At 40.7% G+C, this 19,449-nt stretch overlaps 1 protein-coding gene across 1 annotated transcript; it reads left to right on the plus strand.

Annotated features, from left to right (window-relative positions):
• The first annotated feature begins 735 nt into the window (after positions 1–735).
• On the plus strand, positions 736–18,521 carry LOC139729908 (ganglioside-induced differentiation-associated protein 1-like). Its single transcript, XM_071640829.1, has 5 exons — positions 736–990; positions 5,759–5,954; positions 7,185–7,355; positions 12,555–12,761; positions 14,120–18,521. Exons 1-5 carry the CDS (start codon positions 934–936, stop codon positions 14,329–14,331), a joined length of 843 nt encoding a protein of 280 aa, XP_071496930.1. The 5' UTR covers positions 736–933; the 3' UTR covers positions 14,332–18,521.
• The last annotated feature ends 928 nt before the right edge of the window (positions 18,522–19,449 follow it).

Genomic DNA, 19,449 nt, shown 5'->3' on the forward strand with positions numbered 1-19,449 from the left:
CATGCGATTTTAGCTTTGCCATTGACCAAGTGCTCAACGGTCCACGCGTGCACGCATAATACGTGTACTTGTACTCGTTTGCTTTCTCTCTATGATAACGTCATTGAAATGATATTCTTGATCCCGGTGCGAGAAGAAAAAAACAAATGTTTAATTCAAGTAGTAATTTTTGTAGTACAGTATTACTGATGACACTGTTACTCTTTAACAACGTGTAGTTATATTTTCAAATGAAAATATACGATAATATCCCAAAATAGTGTGGCATTTTAAGCAAACACCATTCAACAACCACATGTCAGCTTTCGGGAAAGACTATGGAATGGTTCCAAATTAGAACCCTTAAGACTTGGCTCCCTTTAGGGTTCGGATTTGCATCCCGACATCCATCCCGAACCCTATAAGGTGCCACTTAGTTAGATTTGCTCGTAGGGTGCAAATAAGAACCCTAATAGAACCCTAATTTCTCTGTGTGTAACGTTAGATTTAACGTTCAGGAAACCTGCACATTTTTCCAAAAGGGAACCGTCATCACTCTAGTAAAATGCTCGAGAGGGATATAAAACAAATATCGACTGCTTTCTTTCGGGCCATGGTAAAACTATTTGACCTCGGTGATTTCTCAACAGTGCCATGTCCCTCGACTTCGTCTTGGGACATAGCACTGTTGAGAAATCACCTCGGTGCAAATAGTTTTACCATCTCCCTCTGTAGCAGTCGATATTTGTATATTCACAGCTTACAGGTTCTACGATGACTGTGCAAAAAAAGAAGAAAAAAAAACGTTATCAAATATTTACTTCTGGTACTTGAACCCGTCTCAGCAGTACTCGTTATTGTCTGGACAATATCCTGTATGATTGCACGATATGTCAGTCGTTATCCAAAAATAAATTCGAGCCTTCGCAGTATTACAACTCTACACATTGCAACATGGAGTCTCCCGTTCCTCTTCTCTACCATTCGTGGATCTCGGGCTTTTCTCAGAGAGTGAGTATGGTACCACATTGATGGTTACAGTTCGTTATTCCGAATGTTCGTTATTCCGAATGTTCCCTTTTCCGGATCAACTAACCTTAAATATTTCATTAGTGTATTAATGAACCTTCGGAGTAACGAACCTTATGTCATTGGCGTATTGAACTATTAAAGGGGAAAAAAGGAACCTGTTTCCATTAGTGTATTAACGCACCTTCCGAATAACGAACCTTCTGAACAATGAACCTTCGAAATAACTTAGCAAGTGTTCGGATATATTACCCTATTTCATTGTCGGATTAAAGAACGTGTTATATAGGTATGAGGAAATTGTGTGTTTCGGAATATCGAACATTCGGAGTATCGATGATCGCCCATATTGGTGACACTTTTTTTCTCTCTATTTACGTGAATAGGGAAAGAGTTGCTCGCATGGCAACGATGTACTGTACATCATAACCACGACATCGATCATAACTAGAGTTGTCGAATTTAGGTGTGTGCATAGAAGGAATTCAAATATTTGGTTATACTCTGTCTGTTGCCAGATGTGTTAAGTTCATTAAGTCCTTAATTAAGTCCCTAATTCCCCCAACCTGTCTGAAGGTCTGCATTGTTTATGCAGTCCGTTACTCTTTCGGTAAACTTTCATTGTTTATCCATCATGGCTTGATATGATTTGTATCTTTTTTTTCGTATTGTTAAGAGTATATAGAGAGTTTTACCGTAACATTACGGAAGCCTGGGGAATAGTCCTTTTAATGCTATGTCACACGGTGTTAAGCTTAAAATCTCCATTTACTTGGCTTGTTTAAATCAACTTGGTGTATACTGATTGTGTGTCTGTGTGTCTGTGTCTGTGTCTGTGTGTGTGTATGTGTGTGAATGTCGATATGTACAGAATTATTCAAATACAAAGCGAAAATCCAATCACAAAACTCTCATGCCATTATTTACATGAAGTCCACTTGTTGAAATTCGCAACAACATATGTATAACGAATTTGAAGATATGTATAAGATATTTTGCCCCATCTTCTTAACAGCAAGACGTAAAAAAGGAGCAAGAAATCTAAAGAGGAATTGCTCCCAGATTTCAGCTGCTTTGAAGGTTCTGAATGTATGCCAGTCTTAATGTTACTAGGGCTAATTTCAATTGATAGTGACCATGATAATCATTGCAATATTATGAGAAATAACGATGATGATGACTGGAGTGTGACAGCAAGGATTACGAGGTCATACATTTCATGCGTTTGTAAGCGAACTTGATTACAAAATCCTTCAAAGTCATAAAAGACGTCATTCTTGTGGAATTAGTCATCCACACGCAAAAGATGGTGTCTAAGAATGTCTTTCGTGATGTAATCAGTTTATGCACAGACAACTACGGGTATTATTATTACCTCACGTTAATTTTGTCATCTGCATCTTATCCATTTGTAGAAATACGATATTTTCTGTCACTGATTTTTGCACATTCTTTTTCTTTTTTTATTTCTTTCTACTTCTTCTCTTTCTTTCCCGTTTGTTCTTATTCCTTTTACTATCAATGCATTTAAAGCCCAAACAAAGTTCTGGTACGCCTGCAAAAGTTGTCAAATTTCGCTCCCAAATGTAAACGTATGCCTAGGAAATGTGCGGAACAACGCTGTTATGATAACAAGATATTCGATGGGTAACGACGAAAATGCGAAATATTAACCAAAAAGGTTCAGTCTCAGAACTTACCCGAACGGGGTGAGGCTAAACTCGGACTCGGGGATAACTCGGCCTCGCTTTGACGGCGGGATGAGTTGTATTGGTTGTCCCTTTGGATTGTACAGTATTGTACTATGGGAGCAGCCTGTATAAACTACATTGTGACAGCGCTTCGCGTTCTGGCTACTCGCAGTAGTATAGTATAGTATGGCTTTGCTTCGCGAACGAAGAGTTAAGGAAGTCTACGTCTGCTGCAGGCTCGAAAGTGACTGATGAGTCCGATGCGGGACAGGCAGGCACGGTTGCAGCGGTTGCACGGGAAAGTCGGTTGGTTGTTGTTGGGTGTTGGGCTTTTCCTCTGTTGTCTTTTTTCCGTTGAGTCGGGCCCTGCGATCATCCTCGAAGGCGGCTGTTGCTCGTCGAACAGTAAGGCGCCAAGATGTGCGATCAGAGGCGATAGCAGCCCACCGTCGGTGATCGATGTTGCAGGTGCTCAAGGTTGTTTTTTTTTTCAAGCAGTCCTTGTATCTCTTCCTGGGTCCACCTCTGTCTCGGTGTCCAGAAGAGAGCTCAACGTACAGCATGACCTTCGGAAGGCGATGGTCTTCCATTCTCGAGACATGACCAGCCCAGCGCAGTTGAGTTTTCATCTGTGTGGCTTCGATGCTATAGTAGTCTCTGCCAGCTCAAGAACTTTGATGTTGGTGACAAAGTCATTCCAGTGGATGTTTAGGATGAAGCGGAGACATCGCTGGTGGAAGCGCTCAAGAAGGCGTAGGTGATGCCGGTAGAGGGCCCATGACTCGGATCCGTACAGAAGAGTTGGTAAGACAACAGCTCTGTACACGCTGATATTTGTCTGCTTTTTCAGGTGGTTGTTTTTCCAGACTCTGTCGTGCAGTCTACCAAAGGCGCTGCTTGCATTAGTAAGTCTGTTGTCAATTTCTTTGTCGACTCTTGCGTTTGATGTGATGGTGCTTCCGAGGTAAGTAAATTGATCTACTGTTTTGAGTTCTGTTTGCCCTATGGTGATGTGGGGGGAATGGTAATCCTGTCGAGGAGCCGGCTGTTGAAGAACCTCGGTTTTCTTCAGGCTTACTTCAAGGCCAAATGCTTTAGCAGTAACTGCGAAGCAGGACGTTATTGAAAGCGCTGGAGAGCAGACTCTGAATGAGCAACAAGAGCGGCATCATCTGCGAAGAGTAGCTCACGGACGAGTAGCTCATGCGTCTTGGTGTGAGCTTGCAGACGTCTCAGATTGAATAGACTGCCATCTGTGCGGTACCGGATGTAAACAGCATCTTCGTTATTGAACTCTTCCATGGCTTGGTTGAGCATCATACTGAAGAAGATGGTAAACAGGGTCGGTGCAAGAACACAGCCTTGCTTTACACCGTTGTCAATTGGGAAGGGTTCGGAGAAATCACTGTTGTACCTAACCCGGCCTTGCTGGTTTTCATGCAGTTTGATGATCATATTGAGGAACTTCGGGGGAAAACCAAGGCGCTCCAGAATTTGCCGGAGTCCTTTTCTACTCACTGTGTCAAAGGCTTTGGTTAGGTCAACAAAGGTAATGTAAAGTCCCTCGTTTTGTTCCTTGCATTTTTCTTGGAGCTGTCTGAGGGCAAAGACCATGACAACAGTTCCTCTGTTTGCGCGAAAACCACACTGAGATTCTGGGAGAACACTTTCTGCGACACTAGGCATTAGTCTATTGAGAAGAATTCGAGCAAGTATTTTGCCCGCAATGGAAAGCAGCGTGATTCCTCTGTAGTTGGTGCACTCTGATTTCTCTCCTCTGTTTTTGTACAGGGTGATGATAATTGCATCCCGAAGATCTTGAGGTAGTTGGCTTTGATTCCAGCAAAGCGTGAAGAACTCGTGAAGCTTGGTGTGTAGGGCTTTTCCACCAGCCTTCCATACCTCTGGGGGGATTCCACCCACACCTGCTGCTTTGCCGATTTTCATTTGTTCAATCGCTTTAAGTGTCTCCTCGAGGGTAGGGAATTCATCCAGCTCAGGTTTAAAGAGCTGTTGGGGAATCTGGAGCAGGGCAGATTCTTGTACTCGCAGTAATTGTCCGAGTTGTTACAACGCGGGCATCAAAAACCTCTTTGGCGCGCGTGCGCTTATCAAGCACCTCTAAAAACAATCAAAGACGCTTGATAAACAACAACAAAAGCTTCAAAGACCGCGCGACTCAGCAACTGAGGTGATGTGCGTAAAGCAAAGAGATTATAAAGGCTTGAGGACCGCGCGCTGTCCATTTGTTTTGTACAAGATTAGCACGCACTTTCCTGTCTGTTCAGTTAGGCCTCGTTTGGTTTTATAGAGTAGAATATGGCGATCACGAACTGCGTGTAAATTGTCTGAAATAGGGTCGAGTTTTCCATGAGACCGAGTTAGTCTTGGAGCCTTCTGGAATAAAAGTCGGTTATCCGACATTTATTATTTTTCTCAAAATACTCCAAAACGACTCATCATTCCGGCAAACGGCGTCAGCCAGGTAAGTATCTATGTAGACTCTTTCGATATATTGTAAGCATATGAAATGGTGCCAGACGGGTTCTTAAGCCCTTACCAGAACTTTGTTTTCACTTTAACTCGTCGGTCATTCTCCGGGTTTTGTGTTCTTCTCTTCATAAGTTTTTCATTCTCCTCCCTCTCCCCTGCTAAAAAGAACACAGTGTCCACAGTGTGAGAAACACAGTGTGAACACAATTTGAACACAATGTGAATACAATGTGAACACATTGTGAACACAGTGTAAATCATCAATTCACAGTGTGACACGAACTCGCTGCGAAAACCAAACAACAGTGTGACGTCATCTCCACATTGTTAAATTCGAGCGTTTTCACATAGTCGACTATGTACCAACACTGTTAACACACTGTGGGACACTGTGTTCTCTCCAGTAGGGTCCACACTGTCTCCTCTTCCACTCTCTCCTCCTACTTCTTATTGTGCCTATCTTCTTCTATCTCCCGTCCCCTTTATCATCTTCTCCTCCATTCCTTATATTCACCCTTCTTTCCTCCCCTTTCATTCTATTTTTTTTTTCATTCCTTCTTTGGCAGGTCCGTCTGGCGTTTGCCGAGAAAGGTCTTGAGTATCGGGAGCAAGTTTTAAATATAGTGCACGGCGACCAACATGACCCACACTACCTACGGGTCGTGAACCCGAACGGTACAGTACCCACGCTGGAGCACGGCGGAAAGTACATCCGGGACTCTAGAGATATCATAGAGTACATTGACAAGCTACCATCTGAGAGTAAGGATTAACATTCTCATTATTGTGCTGATCTGTTCTTAACGTGTAATTGCAATTGCGATTTACTCTTTTTATGCATCTTAAGTGCTCTGAATATGTGATACTTATCAATGGCAGAGTTATCGTTGTCATTATTACAATTCTTCATTTCATTATTATCAGTCTTCTTACGTTTATTGATTATTGTGTTACTGTTTTATGATTATTATGTGTCATAACCATTCACCACTTTGCTTGATGGTGCTTATGGGTACTTCTGCCATGTCTGCCTCGGTTTATATTAGTTTCAAATTTTAAATTAAGAACCGTTGACTATGTTAATCAAAGTGAATTGCCCTTTGTCACGTTGCTTCGGCAATGTCAGTCATGTGTACATTTTATTTGTGTCGAATGATTGGTCTTATAACATCACTGATCATTTTTAAAACTAGCAATAATGTTGAATTTTAATTGGACTAGTAGATATCAAATTCAATTTTAGTTTCAATATGAATTTATTACTGCAAATGTTTTCAAGAATACAACGTACAAACGAAAATATTTGGGTAACTTTTGCTAACAAATTCAACAAATCTTTCAGACCCTTAATACAGGAAATTTTTGCATTATCTTTCCTTCCATGACCTGTTCTCCGTTGCAGGTATACAGTCGCAATAAACTTAAATTTTATAGCTTAACATTATAGCGATACGTTTCTGTTGTAGTTGTCAACACTCGAATGCGCTCTATCATGTCTATGTCATTTTTAAAAACAATCTACCATCATTTGAAAGTTGTTGTCTTGGTGACACTAAGGGAGTTTATCTCAGGAACATAGAGCTCTTGTTCCTACTTTTGCTAGAATTCTTGTACGTACTTTGTTTCGCAATGCTTACTGTCAATTATCAACTATGGAAAAAAAAAACCCTGCTAATTGACAACTTCTACTTCTGTGCTCCTCTATTGTCAAAGCGAACAGAATAATGTTGATATGATGAACTACCTAAATAAACTAATTGAGGCGACACGTTAGAAAAGAAGAAATAACTACATGTACAGTAATGACAGAAGGAAAATGTGACTGAATAAATCGGCAACATAGACAACTCTAAACTGTCGTTCTCCTATGTAGCAATGGCCAGATTTAAAAAGGAAATACCGAAGAGAAACAACTGAAAAACAAGTTTGGAAGATTCAAGGGACCATATGAATTCAAGGAGGACAACGTTTTGTCAATGTTGATTTCAACAGAGCCAAACTTGATCCCAGACGAGGGCTCCGAACTCCGAATTCAAGTCGATCACATGCTTGACCTCATCGATACCTTTGATATGCCCAGAGTGTCAAGGCTCGCCCTGGCAACGCCACAGCTCGCAAAGGACCCGGTTCTTTCCGCAGACGACAGGAAGAAACTGTTCGAAGGTAATTATGCCCGTTACCTACACAGCCGGTGCAACCGTGGGAGTTAGCTGATTAAAACCGGAAGTGGCACCAGAACTATAAACTGGGCCCCTTGCCCTTTTAAAGGGATAGTACAGTTTTGGTGGAGATGAGAATTTGGTTTTTAACTTTTTGCGAGATAACAAGAAAACACTTATAATATAGTACAGAGCATACCATTTTAAGAGGAATTCAAAGTTTATTTGACGAAGATCGGGTTTGGAATGACTGAAACATCAAAAACCAAAGTAAAACAAAGCGATTGTAATAAAGTGTGGGTCCCACACTTTATTAGAATCGCTCTTTTTGATATCTCAGCCATTTCAAAACCAATTTTCATCAAATAAACGTTGGATTCCTCATAGAATTACATGCTCTTTCACATTTTATAAGAGGTTTCTGATTATCTCACCAAAAAATGTTAGAAACCTGAAATTAGGTCTCAACCATAACTGTACAATCTCTTTAAAAACGTGGCGCTGGAGGTGACCTGTCAACTGCCTGTAACGTTGCTCGACACTAACACTTTTTTTTTTGGGGGGGGGGGGGGGTTCTATCTCTCTCTCTCTCTCTCTCTCTATTTGCCCGATTGGGTTTCTATAAAAATTATGAAATCTAAAATTTCGGTGGACAGGCCTGAAATTAAAGGAAACTTGATAGTCTATTTTGCATCTTGATGGTCCAACTTCAAATTTCAGTGGCCCTGGACCAACCACCGCAAATGTCGAACCCTGCCTCTGACTACGAGGACTGTTTCAGTGGAACCTCCGAATAAAGAGGGTGGATACAGTAAGACCCTCTGAGAACAAGTTGATAATCATTTCTGTGCTTTTAGTACCCGGATTTACATTGAAAATCTGCTGATGTAACAACATCATTGTCTGGTTTATTATAACGAGGCTATATCATCTCAATACACTGCGTAGCACCAATCATGTTCACACACACACACACACACACACACACGCACACACTGGGTTAGGATTCCATGACCCGAATTCACAATGACCAACTAGACTGAAACTTTTTTTTCCCGGTCCATCACTCGACTTAGCGCGAACAGTGAGGTTTAGCAGCTCGAATAATTATATCATGGAAAGATACAGGCCCGTATTCTGCTAAAAACTTAGACCCGAGTTTAAACCCACGCCTGGGTCTAAAGTGGGTTTTTGGGGTTTAAACCTGAGTTTAAACCACCAGTTTAGACCCAGGTTTAAACCCAGGTTTAATTTGTATTCTACTAAGTCCAGCTGTGGTCTAAATTGGGTTTAAATTAAACCTACCCAGGAGGAGGTTTATTTCGAGTTTAAATCGAGTCAAACGATGACTGGTAAGGGTACCAGCACACAGATCAATGCCAATGGCACAAAACGAGTGGCTGCCTGGATACGTACAGCAGCTGGCTTGCCGGCCACACGCGTGTACACACGAGATACGCCTAACTACGTACTAGATCTACTTGTACACTTAGAAGAGACTCGAGATCTAAATGTTAGAAATACTACTACTACTACCTAGTATTACATAGATACGTTAGTCTAAACTTTACGATGAAAATAATCTGAAGACTAGACCAAGAACTCAACGTAGGACTAGAGGGTAGAGCCTGCAGATGAGGTCGATTTGGCATAGATACTTCTTGTAGACTAGATCGAAAACCTAGATTGTAGGACTAACGTTAGGACTAGGAGTGGGGTCCTACTAACTTTAGAACCTATTCGAATAGCTATTAAACGCTAGAGTACATTATTGTAACGTAAGGACTATAACGTTAGATCTATTAAAAGTTAGGTTAGTGTGGTACGGTAGGTAAAATCTAACGTTACTTCTAATATCGAGACAGGGTTGATAGTAGATCTAGATCTATTTCTAAATTCTAGAATGGTTTCCATTTTTATTAACTGACAATCTTAAGAGAAAAGCTTTTATTCAATGTCCTACCTCAAAGTCCTGGTTTGATCAATTGCCAGTCCATTCCGAATTCACGATTCAATCGACATAAAAAGCCATGTCCCATCCAGCGCACACAGCAACCGTGCCGCCGGCCGGCACGGCGCGATGGATCTGCTGGTACTGAGCATTCAAAGCTAGCTAGCCAAGAGTATAATAACGCTACGCTATACGCTTACCATGTATCCTGTGATGTGCGTCGCACACGTACACAAACTGTACAGTATATGCACAGTGCTTCACGAGTCGTCGCAAGCAAAAATACAGCATGCCCTTATTCGACATAAATAACCGTAAAAACTATTCAAAATCCAAGAAATTCACGCTCATGTGGCTGATACACTGCCAATAATAAATTTAAGTGGATTTGTGGAGAGAAAAGTACTCAGAGAGGAAGAATTTCTTCTTCCATAGAGGGCACCATGGTGGCTTGACCCAAGACTATTTCGGGTTTAATTTAAACCCGAAATAGACTTGGGTTTAACTAAACCTCGCTAGCAGAATACAAAATTAAACCTCGGGTCTAGCTAAACCATAGGTGAGTCTAAAATGGGTTTAAACCTTGGTCTACAGTAGAATACGGGCCACAGAGTCTAGACTTACGTCTATATGACATGAATCGCATATCGCGCGATCATAAAAACCGAATGGTTGGGAAAGTACCAGAGCAACAATAATCTTATTGGAAACGGTGCGTTTCACAGTTTGCTTTACTTGCACGTGTGTTACCGCGAGTCCAGGTGATTTGTTTCAATAAGCATGAACGGGCAAAAATGTCAAAGAAAAAGAAATGCTTATTGAACTTTGGAACCAGCTTGAAAGCCCAATGCCAAGGTAACTGTGCGACCTAAGTCTGCGAGCTGTATGGGGCGCCAAGTGTCGCATGGCCTCTTTCGTTACGAAATCATCAATTTCATCGACGAAATATTAATATCGTTACGAAGTGACAACCTTTCGTAACAAAATGGTCATTTCGTCGACGAAGTGACTGATTTCGTAACGAAATAGGCCATGCGACTCTTGCCCCCCTTCATACAGTTTGCAACAGCTTGCCACCAGCTCGCAGGCTAAGGTCGCACAATGGGCATTGGACTTCAAGGCCGTGTCACACCTTTCCGGGCAAGCCTTGCGTAAGACTTGCGAAGAAAAATTTTTACTACCCGGAGATCCCCGCAGATGACCCGCACCTGGCAGTACCTAGCACGTATCTCATCCGTAGTCGCCCGGAGGTGTGCACGGAAATCTTTTTACCCGCAACTATGTTTAGGCCCTGTCTCACCTTTCCGGGCAAGCTTGTTGAGTCTAGGGATTTTCCAGCATACCGGGCATTTCTAAGCGCGGACAAGGATTTGAGTGAGTCAGTGCATGTGTCTTACTTGCTGGAAGCGTTCTACCTAAATTCTACTTGCGAGAATACTGTGTGACCTTTGTACCAGTCGCGTGGGGGCTGACAACTCAGTGGAGGAATTCCTCTGAAGGAATGGCTGATCCCACAGAATGTCATTATCTTGGCTGCATACGAGACTGCGAAGTACCTGCGTAGGAGTTGCCTGCGAGGTACTGCCGCTAAGGGAATCCTACTGGCGTTCTGCGTTGACCTCTCCGGGCATTCCCGCGACTCACCCGGAAAAAAAATTGGTCATGCTCAAAACTTGGCTGCGGTTAAATCGGACTTGCGTGCGCACCTCCGGGCAACTACAGGCGAGATACGCGCTAGGTACTGTCAGGTGCGGACCAACTACAAAGAGCTCCGGGTAGCAAATTCGTTTCCCCGCAAGTCAAGCCGCAAAACTTCCCCAGATGTGGTATGACAAGGCCTTGAGCATGCTCAAAACTTGTTCCGAGTGAGTCATGGTGATTCGCTCGCAGAGGTACACGCAGAACACCAGTATGAGACCCTTACAAGCAGCACCTCTTAGGCAACTCCAAAGCAGGTACAGCTCAGTAGGCCTACCTGTAAGTCGCTCGTAACAGAAAACGGATCGGTTTCAAAGCTCTCACGCACGTCACACGGAATACACGCAAGTAGAAGGTAAGAAGTACGTGTCTAATAAGTAAGAAACAGGTACGAAACTCGCAAACATTCTTGTCCGCCCGCTGAAAATTTTCCTGCGTGCGGAAAATCCCTCCTCGCAACAAGCTCGGTTAGCCTGCGCGGAAAGGTGTGACAACGCCTTTAGTCTCGCAGCCGTCCCTTTTCTTGATGTCAAAAAAGCTAGCTAATAAGACGAAGCAGCCTCCCGGGTTGGACAACAGAAATATATAATGTATCACTATCTTGCGCATGTGCAGGACTCCATTTGTTTTTTCTTTACCCAATTAGCGTCGTTTCAGCGTTCGTGTCGCAGATCTAGAGCTCGCTATTGTGCGGTTCAGTTGGCTATTGCATGCTTGGTGATAAAACATGCCGCTATGACTATTAATTAATTGATTGATTGATTGATTGATTGATTGATTGATTGATTGATTGATTGATTGATTGTGAAGTTATTTCACTGAAGAACATCCATGGCAGCCCGCAGGCAGAATTGCGGGCATTTTTTTTTTTACGTGAAACCAGTCACATCACATTAAAATGCGCAGAAAACGGAAAATTATGCACAGAGGGCCAACAACTATTTCCGAAGATGTCTAATGTAATGCATACGCCGGACTGTGCGGTTTTAATGATGTGAGGACTATCCCGACCCCATACAGGAAGGCAGGGAATTCACTTTTGACGTGTTAGTCTCTTACAAATAGTCATTGGAAAATGATACAAGGATTAAGGGAATTTAAAGTTTTGTAGAAGAGTATAGTAAACATTGTTATTCGTACTCATTCTCTCTCGGGTATACGCATGATTGCCCTGACATCTCACTGATCAGTGGAGGCATCTTATAGCGTGTAAGTCATTGTAAGGAGTAATGATAATAAAGATGACAAAAGGATTATATTTTCGATCTATTGTTTTGTTACCAATCCGTCGGTGTATTGGAAATTGTTTTTAAAATGTGTGTACTCGTTTTGTATTCATCTTTCCAACCGTCTTTTAACGTTCTAACCTACTAACGTTTTAAGGTTTTACATACTTTATCCATCTATGTAGGGCCTACTTATCTGCATGCTATCTATTATGTTCTTCATCCCAAGTTGCTGTCTTCATGAAATTTACTTTAAACCATTATCTTTATCAATATTCTGATATTGCTCGATCTATCTCCCCTTCTCATTTGATATGCCATATAACAGGCGTTGGATCCAAAAGGACGGAGAAACTCAAACGGGTGAAAGCCGAGAACCCAGATATCTCCGAGATTGTCCAGGTCATCATAGATAAGAGTCCTCCACCGAGCTCGGCGACGACTAGGGAGGCGGCGCTCCTCACACAGCTTGACGTGTGCGACAAGGGTTTTGCGGAGATCGAGACAGCGCTTGAAAAACAGAAGGAATCCTCTGGTGCGAAAATCAACAAATAGTCCATTCCACTTGTAGAAAGAAATCAATCCTTTCTTTATACCCCAGTTCCAAACAGATTTTTTCCTCTCTCTTTGGTCATTCGTTAGAAGCAAAATTTTTTGCTTCCGGCCCCCACCGTAGTGTATCGCATCGTAGTCTGATAAATCCGACTTGTGTTGGTCGACTAGTCAGGGCATGATCCGATGAGGCAATAGATTGTCCGATGGAGGAGCTATAAGCTTAAGTCCAGTCACTGTCTAATAAGTGTCGAGTCAGCCTGATATGTGTCGAGTCTGTCCGATGTATGTTAGACTTGTGTTGTTCGACTATCGGGCGTGTCCATCGGAGTGGACGTCCCATAAGAGTCTGTTGAGTTCCAAACGATTAAACAGTCATCGGACAGGCTGACTTGAGTTTTGGTTCTGGGGCTCTTCTAGCCTTTTGTCAAGGCCCTCTCGCTGTAACGGGTGAGCGAAGCGAGACCGGCAGAGCGCGACAGCGCGAGGCTGGGCTCTTTCACCATACAGAGAGAAAACCTTGACAAAAGGCTAGGGCTCTTCTGGCATTGGGATCATCCTCAGTGAGTCTTGGACATGTTGGAGCAAGTCTCTGGAGTTCATTGGAACTCATCTGAACTCGTCGGATCGCTGAAATGTTTGCATCTTGGGTATCAGGTGAGGCTCCGATGGTCGGTGGAATAGGAATTTAAGATCATAAGCCCCAGGGACTCAACAGGTAACAATGTTTGGCGTCTTTATTGTATCAATTAATCGGGATTGAAGGCCCCACTTTATCTATGATGAACGAGAAACATTGGAAAACGTAAGTTCGGTGAGGCTTTACAACAATTCATAATTGTAAATTTAGAATCATACCAGAGTGTGAAAATAGTCGAACTTCCTTTTTTAACAGGAGTGCTTCGAACACACAGAATCCTAATAATGTGAATGTAATAAACATAATATAATACGCAGTATAGTATATAGGCCTATTATAATATTATACGGAGAGTTTTGCGTCATGGAAGTTTAAATCACATTTTCAAAACAACTTTTGAACAATGAATAATGGAAAGGTCCGTTTTATATCCATTAAGCTACAGATAATTTCGATTCAAATTGCCAATTTTCAACATAACCCACCTCCCTGCCGTCCTCTCCTACCCCCATGGAAAAAAAGAAAGAATGACATTAGAAACACGACCACTGTGTTATTATTCAATAAAGAATTGATATGAATTTTGACTGATTGACTCCATGATTGGACTTCGTATCAATGCTCTTTACCCCCTTCACTTTCCTCTCTCTCACCCTCTTTCCCTCCCTCCCCTCTCCCCTCTCCCCTCTTGAATTTCGCAGGAGGACAACAGTACTGGCTGTGTGCAGACCACATCACACTCCCGGATATCCATCTCGGTGTTCTGCTACATCGGCTCGTCTTCGTCGGTCAGGCGAAAAGGCTATTTCTAGTCAAGCAACCTCTATTGACGAACTACTATCAGCGATTCATAGCGAGACAGAGCTTCAGGAGCCAGTGTAGCGTCGTCAATGACCCATCGCAGTGGGCTTAATTCTTAGCACATGTGTACAGTGGACTCCCATTACAACGAAGTCCTCGGAACCGGCAGTTTTCTTCCTTTATATCGAAATGTCTTTATAACCGAGCAAATACTGTAAACAATATAAATACATACATTGGATAATGTTGCAGCCTGGATTTTTACTTCGTTGTAACCGGAATTTCGTTGTAACCGTGTTTGTTATAAGGGAAGTGCATTGTACTGTATTTCAATAGTATGTAGGCCCTATACACAGTAGGATATATCAATTCAAGGTAAATAATAATGATAACAACAACAACAACAACAATAGCAAACAACACATAACAGTACGCAACAAACCAACCGTTTATAACAGGACAAAGGTACGTCGCACGAACCCAGTAGCGGTAACGATAAATAGGCTGTCATTACGGTGATCTTTTCAGTTCACTACCACGTTTTGCAAACGTTTGCACGGAAGTAACAGGAGAAGGGTAGGTTAGTAGCTTTAACGCAGGAATCAGAGATGACTTCCTCACAGTTGAAGTAGAAATGGCAATCATCTATCACATCATCTGTGGTTCCAAAATCGCTCTTTGCTCTAATTCAGAAGACTTGTTTTAATTTTGTTTGGAAAGGAAATGATCGGGTTAAAAGGGTTATGGTGTATCCAGATTATAAAGATGGTGGATTGAGGATGATGAATTGTTTGTAAAAAGGGGAAGAAGCATTTTCCTCTACATCTTTGATTTATTTAGAAGTGTTACAGGCTTGAGAGGATCTGCACAATTGCAGAAATTTTGAAGAGGGAAAAAGTCACCCAATCATGTTTAATAATAATGATTTTTTATTGAAGGGGGAAAATAGCATTCGATGCAGATTTATACAGGCGAAAGATTTATCATCTGGAGAATTTGTTCGCCAAAAATTGTACAAGACCGATCATTTATTTTCAAAGTTTTTATTTAACCAGTAAAATTGTACTGCATATATCTGAAGTTTGAGTCGATTTTTGAAAAATGGAAAATATGATGGCATTTTGCGTAATTGGTATAGAGTAGATGATGTGTGTGATTAACATATATATAATTGTATACATAGCATGATATTATATATAATCTATATTACTCTGAAAGACGTGCATTCAATTAAGATTTATGCTCATTTCGTGTCTGGTTTACAAAATTTACATTGCTTAAAAGTTTTAATATAGAAATTAGAGACTGCCACCAGAAAATTTATATTCCGGAAAATGTTTGAGTACTATTTTTATGAGGCCTTGAACTTCAACGCTTATAGGAAATCTTAAAGAATTTCAATTTAGACTACTTCATGGAGCAGTTTATACGAAGGTGCAGTTATCAAAATTTTGTTTTGTTGCTGATAACCTATGCTCTTTTTGTAGTCAAAGTTCAGAAACTTATTCGCATTTCTTTTGGAATTACGTTGAAATTAAAGACCTTCGGCATGAATTAAGAATTATTTACAAAATAAATTTTCGTTTGTTATTATGGTATATCCTGTTCATTAACTATATGAATACATAGATCTGTAAACCAAATCAAAAGACGTAATCATACGGTCATATAGATTATATATATCTATTCTTTATATAAATTAGGTGCATCATGCACTGGCTGCTGAGGACATGGAACTAATTACTTGGGTTTACATTTCAAATTTAATTTGATCAGTTTTAGCAGCTGTTTAGTAATTCCCATAATCTGCATGGTTCTTTTTCTTCTGTAATGAAACTCGAGTACTAAGTATGATCTTAAACCTTGCGGGAGATGGAATCGTATTAACATTCAAAATATTGATAATTTCTAGGCATGACTGTGATAACCTTGAGTTTTCAACACTCTCAACAGTGGTGGGCAAGTCATCTTCCTTCACGATTATGGTAGGGTTGGCAATTGTTCGACTGGAAAACGTACCTGTCCCGTTTACAGGAAGCTGTCTTGGACTCTAGGATCGGAAAGTCTTCATACTTTCACTTCTACCATGATCATCCAGGAATAGTTGGTGTGAGGGAACACCTCTTGGATGATAATAATAATTAAAGACTCAGTTTACTCAAGACAGCCGGAATGATTCCTTAAAACAAGCATTTACCCAGCCATTCTGATACCTATTGGATCAGCACTCGTCAGATAGCACTATGAACATCTTCCAGCACACCTGACCTTTCGTCAGGCCAAGATGTCATCCGCTCCACGCCCAAGAGACTAAGGCATCATGATAGAGTTATGTAGAGTCATCCTCAACTTTCTGACATATTTGTCAACTTTGTGTTTCCTGCTGTGTGGATTTCACTCTTAGAACAGACACTGGCATTGCTCTTTGGTTTCGAATCTTGGATCATGGTTCAAAAAAAATGTTTCTGTACATGTGGACACTGTTGTAATATACTTGACTGCAATTCGTTCCACCAGATCGAATGTAGTTGGCAAGAAGGCACGTGTGATTATCATGCCCTCAAGACACTGCTAGCTGTGGAAGACCATATAAATACCAATGGTCAACATCATTGCGAATCCAGTTTCTGGTAGTGAACCCAAGACAGAATTCTTCTACTGATAACGAGCCTCATTTTAAAGTAGTTGACATACATGTCAATGTTTCTTCTTGTTTAGTTTTTTCTGTATGTAATATCTATAAAAAAGAAAAGAAAATAAGTTATGATGACTAACTTCTTTAGAGCTTGGGCTGATATTAATAAATGTGACAACTGTAACTTCATCAGGCAGGGTAATATGGGAGGCATCAAAAACCAACAGAAATCTCGTTCACACTTTACACATCAGAACTACTGGAACTTTTGCGTATAGAATGTTGCTCTTTCCTAGAGGGACATGAGAACATGACAAAATAACAGTATATTGTTTGACATATTTTTACTTTTTCAGGGAAAGAATTGCTATAATGTAGTATATGTCTTATGAAGTAATTCTAATTATAATAAAGTAGTTGAATTTCATTACTTTCTTTTCTAAATGTATTCGTAGACTTCTTCATGCTGTATCTGCTTTTGGTGGAACTTGCACCCGTCTTTCCGGGGTGTATCAAATTATAGATTATCATAGATTATCCAGGTTGTATTGTGTTTTGCTTTTGGTGGAGTTTGGATTCAATAAAGAAGAGATTAAAGTGTTGCAAACAATGACTCTTTACTCAAAAAAAAAAAAATCCGCGTGGTACATGTTCCTACAATTATTTATGTATGTTTTTCCTTTGTGTGAATGATCATGTATGTCGCCGTTTTGTTTGCATATGCATGCTGTGTACTTCTTTGTACGCATGTGTGTGCGTGTATGCGTCTTTTTTTTTGCACATGTATTATCAAATGAATGTGTATAGGAGTATCGATTCTCCCATGCACCGATATCAAATTCAAGTAGGTCCTATATTGTTCGTAATGTCAATGTAAAATAAAGGTGACAAATACAACAAACATTTCATCATCAATTCCATCCAGGATTATGAAATCAACACTTTATTTGCTACATAGTAGTTACAGACACACATTACTAACAGTTCCTGAATGCACCGTAAGGCTTGTACAAACATGGTTGTATTAATTTAAACAACGACCTTGTTTGTAGCATTCCAGCCATATATCACATACAACCGAACACTCGTGCATGCAATTCTCTTTTCATCATAAAGCTTTGTTTACATAGACCTTGATCATCACATGCAGGGAAACCGAATGATAACACAGTATTCTCCGCATAATCGGGTAGGCTCGGGCAGAGCGTTTCTTACCCGATTAAGCGGAGTACCCGATTAACAGAAGAGCACGTCTCATTCACAATTGACACACACAGTGTGTATGTACATGCATTGTACATTGCACCAAACACCTACACTTTATGCTTAACACTCGTTCTTGCACGGCACATTATACATACCTTGCACTTACTCAGTCACGAGCAATAATTTACACTCTTTTTATGGACAAAATTAATCACTCCCCAAATGGTCCATCTTCTTTGCAAATTAAGCAGGGAAGGCGATTAGCCGTGGAAAATTTGCAATTCATGATTTCTTAAAGTGTTATATCTGCTATAAAATGTGGGTAGAAAGTAGATAACAAGGAAATTATTTACCCATTTATGCGGAGAGGCAACCGATTATCAGGTCATTTTAATGTGCATTGGAACTGATTTTGACATAACTACCCAATTAAACGGAGTACCCGTTTAAGCGATACCCGATTACGCGGAGAGTACTGTATTAACATACAGTTCTATACAGCATGTTAACATTATTTGCATGTGCTCATTTGACATGCAAGACAAAATACATGCTCCCTTTATTCTCTTTCTGCCCCCCCCCCCCCACACAGGCACATTACACTCAAACACAAACACATAGATACACGTTGTAGACACATAAACCCACAATGTACATATACACAAGTGCACACACATTTATATACAGATCCATTTTGCTCATAAGGGAACACAATAATGGCTTGAATTAGTTCAGTCCATCACAAACAAACATTATCTTTATGAATATGTCTACATTTCACATGCACGACAAACAACATGGCTCCTTATCTTCTTGCTGTCTCCCCACACACACACATGTGCTCAAACACAAACATACAGACAGACACATACGTATAAACATACAAAACACATACACGCAAGTCGCCTACACACATGAGTATACACGCACGTAGCCGACACACATTACACTCACATACATCTACTTCTAAATCGGATACATTCTTTTGCCATATGCGACATATTTATCTTCTGCATGTTTTGTACTGAAAGCCAAGATTCGTTCATATTCAAGTTGAAATATAACTTTTATTATATGGTTGTCATGACAACAATGATTTTATGAAATACTTATTATTACGTCATTATCATCCCTAACTAAAGGGAAAGACACCAACTTAAGTGATAAACGGACCAAAACTTTGGGACTATGAGCAATTAGAGGGGAACAGTGTTTACCTGCATAAATGCGTCAGAAAGTGGCAGGACTTAGGCAAAACAATTTTTTTAACTTACGTAATTTGGGCAGTTTGGAGTGGAAATACAGAAAACGCTTTGCTAACGCTAAGTAATAATATCCAAAATAACACAGAAACCAAATTCCTACTATCTTCACACAAATTTTCGAGTG

This window comes from Diadema antillarum, unplaced genomic scaffold (genome assembly GCF_040938485.1).
Source record: "Diadema antillarum isolate AM-2024a unplaced genomic scaffold, OU_Dant_1.0 scf00000020, whole genome shotgun sequence".
NCBI classification, from domain to species: Eukaryota; Metazoa; Echinodermata; class Echinoidea; order Diadematoida; family Diadematidae; genus Diadema; species Diadema antillarum.